This window comes from Oenanthe melanoleuca, chromosome 7 (assembly GCF_029582105.1).
Source record: "Oenanthe melanoleuca isolate GR-GAL-2019-014 chromosome 7, OMel1.0, whole genome shotgun sequence".
Taxonomy (NCBI): Eukaryota; Metazoa; Chordata; class Aves; order Passeriformes; family Muscicapidae; genus Oenanthe; species Oenanthe melanoleuca.
The window spans coordinates 2,051,844-2,069,601 of NC_079341.1; the positions used below are offsets into that span (position 1 = coordinate 2,051,844).

General features: G+C 45.0%; 1 protein-coding gene across 8 annotated transcripts in view; it reads left to right on the plus strand.

Annotated features, from left to right (window-relative positions):
- Positions 1–17,758, plus strand: part of AGAP1 (ArfGAP with GTPase domain, ankyrin repeat and PH domain 1) — a 304,896-nt gene that overhangs the window by 212,630 nt on the left and 74,508 nt on the right. For all 8 annotated transcript variants that reach the window (XM_056495964.1, XM_056495969.1, XM_056495965.1 and 5 more), the window contains one exon: positions 10,186–10,347. In XM_056495964.1, coding sequence (XP_056351939.1) covers positions 10,186–10,347 — 162 coding nt within the window. The remainder of the gene's footprint in view (positions 1–10,185; positions 10,348–17,758) is intronic.

Sequence of the window (17,758 nt, forward strand, 5' to 3'; positions counted from 1 at the left end):
CTTCTCAAGGAAGGAAGCTGGAAACCCAGCATGGTTCTGTGTAGCTCAGACATTTGACATTTGACAGATACAGCTCTTAGAAGTCTGCAAAATGTATTCTCTTCTCTGGTTTGATATTAGAACCATTCTTTTGAATAATTACATAAAAACATTTTAATGTAAGTTGTAATATTGAACATGATCACCCCTCTGGACAAGGGGAATTCTTCATCAGGGAGGCTGTCCTGTAATGTTATTTGTACTTATAAGAGTGTAAGTTTTAAAGCTTTTTATTTTGCATGTTTGCAGTTTAAGGTGGCTTTAATCTGAAATCTTTGCAGTAATTGCAAGGAATTAAGTGAGCTGGATTCACACAGTGTCCTGCAGGAAGATTTGAAAATAAAATCATGTTTGGAGAGAACATTATAAATCAAGAGAGACACTCTCAAGTAAACATAGAGGAAAGACATAATAGTGCAAGAGCAGAATGTGACATTTTATAAATTCTTTGATTCAAGTAGTATGTCTTACAAATTTAATAAGCCCCCAGTGCATTCTGTATTTAAGGAACTGATAAGGAAAACTTAAAGAGGGAAATAAATAAACTTCACAAATCAGTGAGCTTTTATTTTTTCTTAATCTTTTTATTTTAATTTAAATAAGCTAAGTTTATCCAGTAATGTAAATTCTAAATTTATTTAAAGTTTTGTAAAGGTTTAAACGCAAAGCGGAGAAAGCAAAATGTTCATGTATAGCTCCCATGGGAGCAATTCCTGATTTGAGGATTTCTTCTTTGCACAGCCACACTCCAGAAGTTCCAACAGATGCTAGTAATAGTAACATTCTTGTTTAATGTACAGCCAGGAGTGCAGTGCTTTGTTTTGTAGGGTCTGGAGCAAGAGCGTGCAAGAAACACTCTCAGTGCTTTGATTCCTTCTTGGGCTTAATGAAGTTTCTGTTCAATGAAGAGCAGAGCAGTTGCCTCCTCAAGCGTGGCTGTGGCCAGATCCCAGAGTGTGGGGTTTTTTAGGGATGTTGTGGATTCCTTACCTATGGAATCCAACACTTCAAAGGTGCCTCACAGCACACACGGCTCGGGCAGTGAAAGAAGCCTCTGTGCCGGGCCCTGGCCACAACCTGGGGATTGTTGGGGGCCAGCTGGAGCTCAGAGCCCCAGCCTTCCCTTCCTGCAGGTGGGAGAGCTTCTCCTTTCAAGTCCCCAGGGCCTTCATTTGTCACAGTTGATCTCATCCCTTCATGCAGCCGTGGCTGGGAGGAGTATCCAGTGCACCCCGGGCTTCTCTGATGAAGGGCCCCGACATATTTATCCAAGGGCTAGGAACAGGCCTTGATTAAACTTGAAAATTAAAAAAAAAAAAAAAGTTTGTCGATAGCAGTTACGCCACCTGACACCTCTGACAGACAGAGCTTTGTGTTTTAAGAGCTTTGCTGTTCAGCTCTGGGTCTCTGCAATAGGAAAATGTTTGATTTTGCCTTTGATTAAGAGCAGTCTTGGTGTTGCTGCCATTATTTCTCTTCCTTTCTGACACCGCTGCTCGTGGCATACATTACCAGGAAAGCCTTAGCTTTTTCCTGCCTAGCATGATGCAATTAACAGCCAATTTGCTATACAGCAATTATTCAGCTTTAATTGGAAAATGTTAATAGTGAAAGTCTCTTGATTTTTTTTTTCCCCCTCCAAAACACTGATATTAGGGCTTGTCACTGAAGTCTCATGGACTGACAGTGGAGAGTTTCCTAACCTCTTCTCAATTACCACAGAGTGGGTTTGAAGCTTGAAGTTATCCACAGGTTATACAGACGGAAGGTTAAAGTACAGGAGTAGAGACGAGACATCTTTCTGGCTCTGAGCATCTCTTTGAAGAGAGTCAGTTCTTCCTCTCTGTCTTACTTTGCCTATCTTGAAACACAAGGTAAATATTTTAGTAGGAAGTGATTCGGTAAGCCATGGATTCATTATTTTCCAAGTGCCTGGTGACCTGCAGGCTCTATTTCAAAGCAAAATGTTGTTAAATGAGGATTTTTTAATGCAATGAGAAGACAGAGCTGATGGTTAGATCAGGGCGGAGCTCTGCCTCTCTCTGTGTAATTAAGGTGAATTTATTATGCATCTCATTTAGATCTAATATCGAATTTGTCACACATTTGTACGAACCTGACCATGATGGAGCTCATTCCCCCAAAATGTGTTCTTTTAGTGTGCTCCAAGTGTCTGTCTGTGCCCACATCACTATTCCTGGGGATGGTCCTGGTGGATTTGCCATGTCCAAGGTGCTGCAGTTGGCAGCTGCTCTTGAGGTGCCTGGTGGTTTCAAAAGGGGGGGATAGAAACCAGTAACGATGTGAATCATAGAATCACAGAACGGTTTGGGTTGGAAGAGCCTTAAAGGCCATCTTGATCCCACTTGGACCAGGCTGCTCCAAGCCCCATCCAAACTGGCCCAGACAGACCAACATGTGACCTGCAACTGAACCAGGAGTTCTGCCCTGAGGTGCAAAAGGACCATCCATCTCCTTTCTCCCTCCTGGGAAGGGAGCAAATTCCCTGAAATGATCGAGTTACCTGCAGTGACTCCCCATAATTTCTGCCTTTCGTACTGTTTTCCACCTCTCTGTTCCACATCACAGTTGATGGCCTGGGGAAACAGCGATGCCCACAGCATCCTACACCCTGTTGGTAACAATTCAGGGTGACACCATGTGAGGCTCACAGGGCTGGTGCTGCCCAGTGAAAACGTTCTGCCAGAAGAATTAGGGATGTTCCCTGTACATCTCGACTGCAGGTCTGTTCAGCAGGAGCCACCAAGTTCGTTTGCCTTGGGATGTAGTGGCATCCTGCAGCATCCCAGACTCGCATCTCTTCCCTGATTTGTTGTCCTTATGTGTTCAAACAGCTTGTCAGGCTTGATCTTTCCACAGGGCATGTTCACATCCAGAGCAGAGGAGGGGAGTGCAGGGATGCGTCTGTGTAATAGGGGGTGAGATAAATTAACAAACCCTGCTCGCTCAGGGAGTAGTTTATATCATCCCTGCCCCTCACCTAAACCTGCTGCAGGCAAGATGTGTGCAGCAAGATTAGGATCTCATCCCCAGTTCACATTCTGAGGTTGCAGGTCCTGTAAAACACAGTCTTTGCTTTGCTTGTCACCGTGCTGGCAGCATAGGAGAGAATCACATAGGAATAGTTGTGTCCTCTCCTTGTGAGAGCTGGTGAATTCCTCCAGGAAACAAGGAGCTTCCTTTGAAAGGGAGCTTCTTTTCTTCCTAGCCATCCTTCAAGTTCCAGGGAGCAGGATGCTGTTTTGCCAGCACTGTAATGTGTTGCTCCTTAGGAGGGAAAATGTACTTTTGTGGGGTTTTTTTAAACTCTATTGTTGCCTTTCTGCTCTCATGCTTCTTTTATGAATGCCCAACATTGTGCATTGATAGGGAATGAGCTACAGGTGATTTGTCTTCCCTTGGATAAGGGTGATAGTAATGAGGGTCTTTCCAAAATTACTGAAGCCTTCCAGTATCTGGGACTGAGCATCTTGAGACTGATTTCTCTCCCAGGTCTACGGACAATGTCCCTCCCTTGTCACAAAGTGGAAGGGACACTCATGCTCTGAGGTCTGGTCACTTGAGGTGCTGCCACACTGCAAAAGCTAGACCCTCCAAAAGCAGAGAGGTCCCTCTTTTGCGTTCTAGAAGGAGGCTTTGTTTTCCTTATTTGACTAAAATTGCTCTTAGAGGAAAGGAGTTGTTCAGTGGGGCTTCCTGAGGATGACAGGACAGCCTTGAGATTTGCAGGCTCTGGACACAAGGCTGCAAAAATGGGAGATTGCCATGGAAAGGGAAGACTCACAAGGCTCTTTGATGTCCATTCCCCAGTTCTGCTCAGAGCTCTCTTTAATTTCCTTCAGTGCAGCAGGTTCATTTAAGCCCTCCATAGCTTGACTGTCCGAGCTGAGGTCAGCTCAGTGATGACCAGATGCACCTAATTCCTCCCAAAGGTATGAGCTCTCTGTACTTGACAAATATTTGCCTTTTTTTTTTTCATCCTGGAGGCTGTAATCTCATGCCACCCCTTCTCCTCCACTCTCAAGTGTTTCTTACATCCACCGACTTGTGCCAAGCTGCAGTTCTGACAGGATTTTAGTGTCAGTCCTGTACACCTGTGCCTGACTTCAGCCTTCCGTGGTGCTGTGTGATTGCAGCATCCCTTTAACTTCGGTCTGAGGCAGAGGAGGAAGATAAAGAACTTGATAGAACATTTATGGTAATAGCTGTAAAGGGAAGCTGGAGAGCAGTGGATTTCACAGCCAGAAAAATCTCAGCTCGGGGAAATGGGTCTGAAATACAAACTGCAGATAGTTATAGTCTCTTGCTTCCCCTGCTTAAATAAAAGGATTGCTTTTCTCACCTTTATTTAAAACACATGTGTGGAAGATGAAAGTGTCCAGCTATTTTTTTATTATTCAGTCCACCAGCTACCGACATCTTTGCCTTATTTCATTTCAGCACTAATGGCATAGTGAAAGTTCTGAAACACCCTCTTTGGATTCAGCCTTCCTTGGGTCGCTGCAAAGATTCCTGCTGCAGGCAGAGCTGTTGCTGTTGTTTTCGTCATCAGCGCTTTCTTTCTCCTCTTGAACCTGGTGCTATTAATTGTGTTGCTGCTTCTGCTCTTTAATTGATCCCATTCACCGCTCGTGCTTTTGTAACGTCTGACTTCTTGTCACTTCGGCAAATCAAAAACCCAAATTAATCAATCTCCAGCCACTTGAGAATAAGGCCGTGTTGGGGAGCTGGGTTTGACAAAAAAGTCTAATTTCACTTTGAAAGCCTGTTGGAAAATTTTAACAAGAAGATGCAAGAAAAATGTAAACCAGATCAAGCTCGACTTTGGTCTGTGGAGAATAGCGTCACCTGTTGAGTTTGTTTCAAGTTTTTGTAAATAGGTGATTTGACAAAAATATGAAATAAATCAAAAGACACGAAGATAGAAGGGGTCAGAATATCCTTGGTTCCACTGCAGATGGTTACACAGGAGAGAGGGTTGTGTGTGTGAGAGAGAGAATAGGAGCCGTGGGCCAACGACGAAGCTCCGCTTGGACTTTTGTGTCCCAGCCTTTGTGCTGTGCTATTCCCGTACCTCACATGTTGCCTCTTCCCCTGCTTTTTCCACCCCCACTCCTTTACCCTGCCCTGGGGTGCTCATCCTGCCTTATTGCCCCTCATTCCCTTGGTTCCTGTGCTGGCATCTCCTGAACCTCTGCTGTGACGGATGCTGAAGGAGTCGTATCCCGGACAGGTTTGGTGCAGGGGCTTGGGAATTCAGGATACAGGGTGGTTGTTTTCTGTTCTAGGGGCACCAGGAAGTACAGCCTGGGTTTGGATTGAGTTTCAGACAGCTCAGAGTTGGGGGTGTTCATCTGGAGAGGAGAAGGCTCCAGGGAGAGCTCAGAGCCCCTTCCAGACCCTAAAGGGGCTCCAGGAGAGCTGGAGAGGGACTGGGGACAAGGGATGGAGGGACAGGACACAGAGAATGGCTTCCACTGCCAGAGGGCAGGGATGGATGGGATATTGGGAAGGAATTGTTCCCTGTGAGGGTGGGCAGGCCCTGGCACAGGGTGCCCAGAGCAGCTGTGGCTGCTCCTGGATCCCTGGAAGTGTCCCAGGCCAGGTTGGACGGGGCTTGGAGCAGCCTGGGACAGTGGGAGGTGTCACTGCCCATGGCAGGGGGTGGAATGGGATGATCTATTGGTCACTTCCAGTCTGGTGATTTCAGTGATGATTCTGTTAATTTTTCACTCTTTTCAAATCCAGGACACTCACAGAGTCTTTAGGGGGCACAAATGGAGCTGTCCTTGAGATCCATTTGCTGAGCGTATTTGTTTGTGCAGCTTCCAAATAACAAAATAACAGAAAAGATAGGAAGTGGGAATTGGAATGGAAAGTTGCCTTTTACAAAAGATGTGTAACACTGGGAGAGGACATCAAATTCTTTCAAACAGCAAATAAAGCCCAGTACAAGAGCACATCTCTTGAGACTCTTCTGAGGATTGGTTTTCATTTAACGTTCTGTCTCTTGACTCTGGGTTGTAGTTGTAGACAAAGTGTTTCTTCTGTTCCACCCCTCCTTTCTTCTGTGTTTGTCATGCTTGAAAGGAATTTCTCTCATGACCATAATTGCAAAATGGATCTTGGAGTGAGGCAGACATGGCACTTGCTTTGTGGAGTAAAAGCTGCATCGGCTTTTTTGTTTTGTTTGGTAAATTCTGACAAATGAGGGTTGGACTTGCACAAGCAGAACAATCTCTGTCCTAATCCACATGTCCTGCACCTGTAGAGAAAAATCACCATGTGAAGAGCAGAGGGGTGGGGTTTTTATGTCCCATCTCTTCGTACCTCAGGTGGTGTTTGGTCACCAAGTGTCACTTGTTGCTTTTGGGCGTGGAGTGAGATACTGCACATCCTTATACAGGACTGCCGCGACCCTGGAAGTGTCCAAGGCCAGGCTGGACAGGGCTTGGAGCATCCTGGGACAGGGGAAGGTGTCCTGTGGGAGAAGTTGGTGTTTAAGGTCCTTTCCAAGCCAAATGATTCCGTGGTGTGGCTGTGTCAGCTCTCCCTTCCAGCTGAAGGAGTTAGTAATGGCACTGGGGAGGGACGGAGAGCAGGGAGGAAGGCTCCTGGCTGCTGGGACAGAGCATGGGCCTCTCTGGCTCACTCCTGGAGGTCACAGGCAGCAGGAGGGATGGGCTGAAACACGAGGATGCTCCGTTTTGGGGGAGAGGACAATTTCCAGCAGCATTTTACTGCACATCAATTCAAAACAGTTGCAGAAGTGAGGCTGTGCCGGTCAGGACAACCCCAGCTACGTGGCAAGGGGAGAGTTTTGTCCTCAGTGTCGTGTAATGGAGCTCTGCACCCTGCAAATGATGACCATCATCAAGGGAAGCTGTGCCCGTACAGTCCATCAAGAGCCTCAGAGCTAATGATGGGCTGGGCAGATAATCGGGGGAGAGTTAATTGTAAGGTTCGATATGGCATCTTGTCAGCAGAGATAAGTTGTCACGTTTTCCACTTGAGCTGAAACTAAATGATTGTAAAATAAGTTATGAGTGTCCTTGGGCCTGTCTGCCAGAATGATGGCTAAGAATACATTCCTGGCCCATCAGTCTCAAGCAGCCCGCTTGATATTTATGCGAACTGAATGTTATTTTATTCCCCCTCTAGTCATGCTTGTCAGCTTCCCAAGTGAAAAGTGAAACTGCTGCTTTGACTCATACTTCAAGTATTGAAGCTCGGAGAGGCTGCAGATTGTTATTATTATTACCAGTATTATATATTTTTTCGGGTGTGTGTTGAACATTGATGCCCGATTGGGAAGAACTAATGGCTGACATTGAACGTGCGGGATGGCTGGAAAACAGCCCATCCCAGCCCAGTGGAACGCTGCTTATGAGTTCCAGCGCCTCTGTCAAAGCTGCTTGAGATGGGGAGTAATGAGGCGCTTGCTTTTTTAATTTGCCGTGCCTTTTGCCTTGCCTTTTTCTCCCCCTCTCTTTTTTTTTTTTTTTTTTTTTTTTTTTTTTAATATATATATATTTAATAGTGCCGGCGGTGGTCGTCTGTTCTCAGGCGTGGTAATTGATACCAAATAAAATGCATTATTTGTATTCAGTCAGGAGGATGAAATTGCGTTCAGCGGGCTGAAGCCTGAACTCATTTACAGTTTCCCGAACCCGGGCTTTCAGGAGCCCTCTTTTCAATTTGAAGAATACCTTGTCAGGCAGGAGAAGGAGTGGGAAATGGGAGAGCACAGCGTGGAAGCACCCAGCGCCTTTTGATTGCTCATATTTTAAACCAGGGGAATGTTAAATAACTCCCATCTTCAAAGGGTGGGCTCAGAAACCAGGAATCGGGGCAGTAACACACCGCCGGTATCGGCCGGGCTCCGTTTATGAGGAATCAGCCTTTCCTTGCTGGTTGAGGGGGAGGGAAAGCTCCAGGCTCCCACTTGAGAGCAGTTTGACCCAAGGACAGCAGGTTGTTATTACCTGGAAGGGGCTGTGGATGACGAGGATTTACCACGGGAGGTTAATTCTTCAGCTCTGCGACGCCAGGCATCAACCCTGTACGTCCCTCATTTTTCAGAGCTCTCCAGCAGGTTTTGTTGGGGGGATTTACGGCCTGGAAATTAGACAGAGCTGCCACCAGTGTGTGGATCTACCCTGATGGTTTTTAACAGGATATATTCTGTGGTGCTGCCTCAGGTCTGTGGGGTTTTTTCACCGTTTGATGGGTGCAGGGCACGGTGGTTGGTGCTGCGGGTGTAGGAGGTGATGAACTCAGATGGGTTTAATGGGAATGAGGGGGGAAACATGAAGCATTTTGAATTGTAGAATCCTGGAAAGGTTTGGGTTGGGAGGGAAATTAAACATCACTAGTTCTAACACCTCAGAGAGGGACACCTTCCACTATCCCAGGTTGCTCCAAGCCCTGTCCAGCCTGGCCTTGGGCACATCCAGGGATCTGGGGGCAGCCACAGCTTCTCTGGGCAGCCTGGGGTTTTTTCCTTCTTTTGAAGTATCACCATTGGAAACCTCCAGAGTCAAGCAGTATTTGAGACTGGCAGTACCCCCATTGCATCTGTGCTTATGCCTTTGTGTTTTTGGCACCTTCTTCTGCATCTTCTTTCTGTGTCATGGATCCAAAGGGATCTGTCCCTTTGGCTGAGAGAGTTCCCACCAGGATTTTCACCTGGGTTTGCCTTCCTCCTCTCCTGGAGAGACAGCAAACTCTGCCAGGAGAGCCATTTGCACCAGCTATGGGTCAAATCCTTAAAATCTCCTACACTGATACCTAGTCAATACATTCCCATTATTCCCTTTTGGGGTTAAATTCTTGGGGACTGGTTTCAAGCTAGTGGTTGTAGGGAAAAGAACAGAAATCCTTAATATAGAGATTAATGTTTGGTTTGGTCTCTCTTGCCAGGCAATTAGCTACATAATTTATCCCCCACTAATAACTTAGAGCACAACTGTGCTTGGGGGATAATTAGTAAATAAACTTTATTAGGAGGAAAAAGAAACCAAAATAAGTTGGGTTTTGTCAAATAGGCAGTTCTGTGGGAATTTAACTATGCAAAAAAAATCAAAAGCTATTTTTTTAATAATCTTTGGCTTGGTGTTTTTCTGACATATTAAGTTAAACTTAAATGCACTCCTTAAGTTATTACACTTAAGCTTTACAATAAGGATTTTTATTATTTTCCCTGTGTCTGCTATTCTGAAACCAATCATCAGGTATTTAACCCTAAAAGGCAGTCATGGGAATGTATTTGCTGAATATCTGTCTAGGAGATTTTAAGGATATGGCACATAAATGCAGTCCTGATACTGCACTGAGGTGCAATATGGTATTTAAGCAAGGTTCTGGAAATGGCTTCACTTTCCATAATAGCAAGCACTTTCCTTTAAGTGTAGGTTTTATGTAGAATTTTATAATTAAAATCCAAACCAAGCCACTAATTAAACAAAAATCATATTACCAACCTTGGGGGGAAGTCCTGGATTAAGGTTACTTGACTATTTACTATGTGGAAGGATCCAGTTCTTAAAACTGTTGGAGTTAATAAAGCAGGAAACTGAACAGAGTAATGTGGGGTTATTTCTTTTCCTTGGGAGCAGGTAGGAAGTGAACCTTTATCACACAATTATTACCTGTACCAGCTGTACATTACTTACCTTATTTTCCCACCTCTGTTGCCATCACCACCTTTTCAGTGTGCCTGTCTGACATTAATGATAGCAGAGAACATCCAGAGAATGCAGGGATATCTCCCTTTAGGTATTAAAATGTCCAAGTATTACACAAATTAATTTGAGGCTAGGGAGGATCTTTGGAGGAAGGAGCAATTGGAAGCAATAAAGTGCTTTTGCATTGTTTTTGTGCATTCCAGCTGGCCTGCTCCTAGAATTGATGCTGAGTCCTCTTAGTCTGACAGGACTTGAATCAGCACTTCAGCCAAGTTTTCTTGTACCTTTTAGAAGAAAACGATGGGTATTGTTTGGAGAATCTCCTGAATGAGCTCACCAGCAGCCAGGGGTTATAGCTCGGGTTCCAACAACCAGCTCATTTAAATCTCCAGCATTCTGATTCTTCTCCCCCTTTATTTCTCCCCCCACCCAACTGCAGACACCGGCCTGGGAGATTCAGTGTGCTCCAGCCCCAGCATATCCAGCACCACCAGCCCCAAACTGGACCCCCCTCCTTCCCCCCACGCCAACAGAAAGAAGCACCGCCGGAAGAAAAGCACAAGCAACTTCAAAGCTGATGGCATCTCGGGCACGGCTGAAGGTAGGCTGCAGGAAAAATCCAAGCCTCAATTTTGAAAATGCCATCCCAAAGAGTGTTGTTAGGTCAGCTACAGCCTTGGCTCTGAATGCACAAGGGAAAGGGAATTGTGAGAAATTAAAGGCTGAGCTTGTAATGATGGAGCTGAACCGTCTGAGGCATCACAGTGGTGAATTCAGCTGCCTGAAATGTGTTTAGAACCCTTTTTTTTTTTTTTTTTTTAAATAAATCAGAGTCCCCAAGTTAATATGGAGCATCATTAGGTGTTGAGGTAAGGAAGAGGCACACTTAGAAGGTTAACAAGGAGGAAAAATTCAGGTTCACTCCACAGATCACGTCAGAACTTGTGTATTTTTTTCAGTATTATTAAATCTTGTGTTATCACATCTCCTTAGGCACATCCTGAGCTCTAGAATGGCCAACACTTCTGATGCCTCTCATTGTTTGAATATTCAGCTGCTCGTGGAAAGCTTGTGTTATTTGAGGATAAAAGGGAAAAGGGGAGAGTTTAAATGTTTGGGTTCTTTTTTTTGAGAGCCAGAAACCAAAAGCCAAAAAAGAACTTCTTTTTCTCCCTTAGTTTAGCTTACTATTTCCACACTACTGTAGCTGTTCAATGCCCTTCTGAAGGGGTAACAATGTGTACAGGAGCCAGATATGATATAAAACATGCTTGCAGCTTTAGAAAAGAAGAAAAGAAACATGCTAGGATTCAACCAAAAGAGCTCCAGAAAAAAAAAAAATGAACAAGGGTTGTTGGAGGGCTCAGAAACTGGGGAGTCAACACATAAGGAGAGTTGAAAAAGGGAGACAATGGAATAACATTGTGGGGAAAGGGGAGTGTTGGGTAAGAAAAGATGTGGTTGTAAGCATGGGAGAGTAAAAAACAGCTAATTCAGTATCAAAGAATGTTGGAACAAGTTCTGAAAAAAGGATGACAATTGCAGACAGCTGAAGAGACATTAAAAATAGATGTGATAATAGTATACAACTGAGAAGGGGCATGTTAACTACTACTTAGTCATCCTTATTTTCCATTTATTTAATTTCTCAATTGCACTTCTATCACATCCGGAATTTATTTCCCCAGCTATCTATACAAATCCTTTTTTTAAAAGCCATCAGCTTTTTTTCATAGCAGCTCCTGTTGTGTTCTCTTTCCAGTCATTTAACTATCTTTACTGTTAGTTTCCTCCTAGTTTATGGCCTGAAGCCAAATTTTAGTTCAACCTTTCATTTTTAATTTGTCCTTTTTTTTTTTTCTCCTTTAAAGGAGCCTTTTTACACCACTTATTTTCATACCTCAATGGCAAATTACAGAGGGGATTTTTCAGAGCATTCACCATTGGCCCAAGAATATTTTGTTGAAGTCAATATGAATCAAGACCAGCTGGACATCGAGAGCCTTTGAAAAATCTCTTTCTGAGCAGTTAATAGGTGTATGTTTTCTTTCTCCTGGGGAGATTATTTTCACAAGGCACTGGAGCTGGAGCCTGTGTGGTCCTGGGTTACAGGCACAGACCCAGAGGGAGCAGTGGGGGGTTTGCAGTTGGGTCTCTTGTCCCTGATGTCCCTGTTCTGATTGCAGAGTCTGTCTTTCATCCTCCTCTGTTTTCCTCCCCTCCTCGTCTTCCAGCATCACACTGTGTTACCTGAAATCCTCTTGCAAAAACTCAACAAAATTGCCCCTCTCATAGAAATGGAATCACTGTGCTTCCAGAAAGGCAAGAAGTTTTTGGAAAGCAGCAACTCAGTAAAACACTTGGAGCCCTAAAGGGAGTAGAATAATTTAGGATGGAAAAACCCTGAGACCATGGAGTCCAACCATTCCCCCAGCACTGCCAAGCCACTAAATTATGTTCTCAAGTGCCATATCCACACATCTTTACAATCCCTCCTGGGATGGGGACTCCAGCTGTGCCAGGGCTGGACAACCCTTTCTGTGGAGAAATTTTCCCAAATATCCACCCTGAGCCTCCCCTGCCCAGCCTGAGGCCGTTCCCTCTCCTCCTGTCCCTGTTCCCTGGAGCAGAGCCCGATCCCCCGGCTGTCCCCTCCTGTCAGGGAGTTGTGCAGAGCCACAAGGGCCCCCTGAGCCTCCTTTTCTCCAGGCTGAGCCCCTTCCCAGCTCCCTCAGCCTCTCCTGGGGCTCCAGCCCCTTCCCAGCTCATTCCCTGCCCTGGACAGGCTCCAACAGTGCCAACATCTCCTTTAACAGTGTTTGTGCCTCTGTGTGAGCCCATCAGCTTCCTTTGACCTGCCTCTTCCCACGTCTTCTGAGGTGAGCACTCTGTTCTGTTTGGGACTTGCCAGTTGTGTCTCAGCAGAGCCTCAGTGATTGTTAAATTCTTTAATTTTACAGCATCTCTTTCAAGCACAACCCTGCTGTTGAAAAGCAGCAGTTTGGCCACAAGAGCAGAATCAGGAGCTTCCATTCAGGGCCCTGGGCATCCCAGAGCTGTGGGCATCCTTCAGCAGACAGCTAATCCTGCAGGTCCTTGAGTGCTTGGCGGGGCTGGGAGGGGAAGGCTGACAGCGAGGACAGGCAGCCTCGTCTGTCAGCCAGAGCTGAAGGAGAAGGCAATGAGGCGTGCTCCAGCTCCCTGTCCTTTTAGGAGAAGGGCGTCTCACAAAGAGTAATAGTGGCTGTAGATTCCCATTAAGGACGTCCTAGCAAGACTCAGAAAAGCTGGGGGGGCTGCTCTTTCCAAATCCTGGCAGCCTTTGGGTTTGCTGGTATTTGTGTTGGTGCAAGGCAGAATCACCAAATCAGTGAGGTTGGAAAAGGCCTCGAAGATCCTCGAGTCCAGCCAGGTTCAAGCTCTTCTGGGTATTTTCTGCAAGCAGAGGAGTTTAGGTTGGATATCAGGGAAAGGTTCTTCCCCCAGAGAGTGCTGGGCACTGCCCAGGCTCCCCTGGGAATGGGCACAGCCCCGAGGCTGCCAGAGCTCCAGGAATGTTTGGACAGCACTTCCAGGGATGCAGAGGGTGGGATTACTGGGGTGTCTGAGCAGGGACAGAGGTTGGATAAGTGATCCTTGTGGGTCCTTTACAACTCTGGATATCCCATGATTCTATGATTCCCACATCTGTGTTGCACTTCAAAGCAGTTTTCAGTTCTAGTTGTTTCCTTCTTCTCCAGCGTTTGGCTATAAATCTGTCCAGTGGCCTCAAAGATTCCCTTGGGGATTTTTCTTCCCCCACTGTAATGTAGATTTGCACCCTCAGAGGATTACTGCACTTTTGAAGACCACAAGTTCAAATGAGGCCATCAAAGATGTTCTGGGAGATGCAGACACTTTGATCAAAGATGCAGCAGGTGACTTGCTGCAAATGGGCTCCAGAAGCCTGTGGTGAGAGTGTGGAAGAGCCATGTCTTCCTTCCTTCCTTCCTGGAATCCTTCCTGGAATCCTTCCTTCCTGGAATCCTTCCTTCCTGAAACCCTTGGCTCCATGTGCAGAGGAGGAGGATGAGGAGGCTCCTCCTGCAGTTGCTGTTCTCAGGCAGGTACAATGGATCCCCGTTGAATGGTGTGGGTAATTCTAGATTTTGTGTCGCCTTCCTTTGGCTCCATGCACGTTTAAAGTGTCAGCTTTCAAACAGGAATTCTGGGTTCCTTCATTTTCATCTGCACCAAAGCTGAGGTGTTCAATGAGGTTTAAATCTGGTCTTCAGCAAACTCGAGCATTTTTACTGCACTTTGCAGGGCTTTTTTTCCCTCCTTGAACGTGCCTGCTTTGATCAGTGACCTCTGCCCAAGTATTCAGATATCACGATGATGGACACTGAGCTCAGGGTGGTTCACCAATTCCAAGGACTGATTCTCATCCCTTTCATGCCCTTCCATAAAGGTCATGCTGATTCTTCTCTCTCCACACTATCTGCACATGCACAGCCCTCTCTTCCTGGGATGGGTTCTTTCATCTCACTTGGTTTATCTTTCTGCAGCTTTTCTGAGACAATGCTCACAGCAACAAAAATGCTAAAGCACCTGCGCTGCACTTGGATGAAAATTAAAATGCAGTTCCTATTTTGGAAAGTCAGATTCTTGTGATTTTTTTTTCCAAGCACGGCGAAACCCAGGGAGAAGTTTTTCAGTTCTCTGTGCAGAACTTGTCACTGAAAAAAAATCCCTCCGTGTTTTTGAGGGTAGCAGCAGGAATGCTTACATTAGGCAAGGTGCCAGCAACCAGCAGTTTTTTTCCCACCATGCTGCCTGAAGTTGCTCGGAGCAGGATTAGACAGAGCTGTGTTTCAAAGAGGAATGGCTGCTCAGAGCCTCATCTGCTCGAGTCCCCTTGTGCTGCTGCACTTCCTGGAACAGCCAGGGATAATAGGAAGGCTTTTCAGCTGGAAAACAAGCAGAAAAATTAAAAAGCTTCCTTGGAAATACTCTTCACAGAAAGATCTTTCCCAGTGTTTATTTTTCTTACTCTTGTTAGTTTTAAAGCATCATGGCTGTGCCAGCTTGAGCCTGCCTCCCCTCCATCCATCACTGGGATTTTAGGAAAGCCCCAGGCTGCCTTTCAGCACTGGGATCATCCCTGCTCTCAGGTTTTTCATTAACAGGAGATCCAGCCAGTGGGGCCAGCACAAGCACATCCCAGTGGGATGGGTACACCCACTCCTTGCCTTGGGGAGACCATGGGATCATGGAATGGGCTGGGTTGGAAGGGACCTTACAGCCCATGCATTCAACCCCTGGGTTGGGACATGGGCAGGGACACCTTCCACCATCCCAGGCTGCTCCAAACCCCGTGCAGCCTGGCCTGGGACACTCCCAGGGATCCAGGGGCAGCCACAGCTTCTCTGGGCACCTGTGCCAGGGCCTGCCCACCCTCACAGGGAAGAGAATTCATCTCCTCTCAGCATCCTGGGGCAAAACCGCCCCAGCTCCGCGTCCATGTGCGCAGGTGGAGCTGGGAAGCAGCGCCTGAGGAGCAGGATGTGTGATCAGCAACTTCAGGCTGACTTTCCAAACTCTCTGAAATCCATGTTCTTCTTCATCATTTGTTTCTAAAGAAGTTTTGAAGGACAAAGAAGGACCTTTTATGTTTCTTCTCAGAACTGTTTTCTTAACACAAAGGTATTTGTTCTCTGCCCCTTGTGCAGTAATTGCTTTTCCTGGTGCTTTGCTGCTCTGTGCAGTCCAGACCCAACTCCAGGTTTACACTTTCTGGCTTTCAGCTAAAGGATGAACCCCAGTTTACTGAGAAATCCTATTTTTATCTTTTTATTTTTCTGGGGTAAACTGTTAAACATATTTACAAAACCCTTGTTTTTTAAAAGCACATGTTTTGTGTCACTGAATGTGGAAAATGAGCCCTAGTAAAATGGGCAATTAAAATATGTGTTTGTTTTCTATGAGACTTTTTGTTTGTTCTTTAGGCAGTAAGAAAAACCATCAGTGCTTTCAGCTGGTGTCTCCCTGTGTCCCTTTCAGCCACCCCAGAACCAGAATCACAAGGTGAATTAGAGAAACACAGTTCTCTGTGTAACACCTGAAATTTTGCTTTTTTAAGTGAATAAATCTGAAGCAATGCAGAGGGTCACTGAAATGCATAGAAAACCTGTGGGCATTTCCCCTGCAGCCTCCCACCCTTAGCTTTCCTGGGCATCCTGGTGACTTACATGCTGGCATCATACCCTGCAGTGATTTAAATGTTCTTGGAACCACATTGTGGTGTCCTCCACACAATTTTAACATACATTTCCTTGGGTGAAGACTTCAACTGTGGTGGCCACACTGAACTAAAAAAATTCTATTTCTCTAAGCATATGGGGGAAAAAAAGTCATTTGGGATTTTTGGGGGTTTGGTGGAAACAACTCAAGAAGCAAAAGTGGGAGAGCAGATTCTTCCTTTGACAAGTGGACTTGACATTGTTAATGCTGATACTTCCTTACCATACACTGAATTAAGCACCATGATGAAGGAGGGTATTTTTATTTGCTGCTCTAATATATATATTTAATTTTTTATTTTTTTTTTTGGCTTTTTATGGTCTGGAAGAAACCTTCTGACATTGTCAGAGGACAGCATGTTCACAAGCCTTTCCAGCACAAAAAGCCACAGTGTCGTCACTGCCTTTTCTCTGAAATGCAATATCTTGACCTGCAGCTGCAGCAAGGGCAAAACCACTCACCTATTAAAGAGCTTGTAACCTTTGGAATCGAATCCATTGGATGCTGAGGTCCTTGGATGGATTGTGTTGCTTGAAGTGATGCCCAGAACTAAACTGCCATCAAAACTTCTTCAAGTAAAAGCTATTTGGAGTCCATCAGAGGATACAGCAAACAGGTGTTGCCCGTGTAGGAATGTCACAAAAGTTACTCCTGGTGATCTTGCCATCCTAATTACTTTAGCCTGTCCCTATAAATCAGCTATCAATAATCACAGCCTGCTGTGTAATGGTATTGGGGTACCGCAACAACACAAAGCAAGAGGATGAATCAGGAGGGAAAACAGTAATTCCTTAATAATTTCCTGCTTGCTTTTTTTTCTTTTTTTTCTCACTTATACTCTCCTTAAAATGATAAGCGGTATCTTAAGTTTTTCTCCTCTAAAAAATAAATACATAAATCTAAAATTTTAAATCCCAAATGCAGACCCAAATCATACAGAAGAGGAGTATGTTCCCATCCTGTCATGCAGTATTTCTGTGCATCTTCTGATAAAGGGTTTAGTGACAGCAGGTTTTGCATCTATTTCTGGTCTCTTTAAGTGCCTGAAGTTTTAGGAAGTAAATGTTCATAGTTTTAAAAAATATTCATGGCTTAAAGAGAGAGGAATAGAAAAGTGGCATTTTGAGTGCAATGCTGAATGAAGAAAAGAAGCATTTATCTGGAACTAGAGGGGTTGGCAGGATAAGCAGGTTACTAGGAAGGTTGTGGGGTTTTAAATAGGTTTGTAATCCATTTAGGGTTACTGCTGAATTCTCTTTGTCTACAGTTTGTTGATCACTGTGTCATTTGTGAGTCTTACTGCACATGAAACATTTCAGGAATTTCAGCAAATAACTTTTTGCCAAATTTCATATTGGACACAAAAAAAAAAAACCAAAAAAAAAAAACACTACTTCCTATACCTGGAGTTTAATGAGTTTGCTCTCAGGGAGGTTTTAGGAATGTGTTTAGTTAAGTATTTGCATCCTTGTTTTGTAGATTATCTCGGAAAAGTTGTTAGCTTCCCCTGACCAACTCTTCTCTGCTCTAGCTGCTTTTTAGGAAACAATTTCTTTAAATACCTCCCAAAACAAAGCAGGTCTTAGGGTTTAGTTGGCATTAAAAATGAGCAAAATACCTAGCTGTGTTTTTCCTGCCTGCTAGAGAGCTTTAAAAAGAAAACCCAGCAGTGTGTGCCCATATCTGTTGTCAGTAGTGCCAGCTGCTTTTTTGAGAATCTGTGAGTTTAT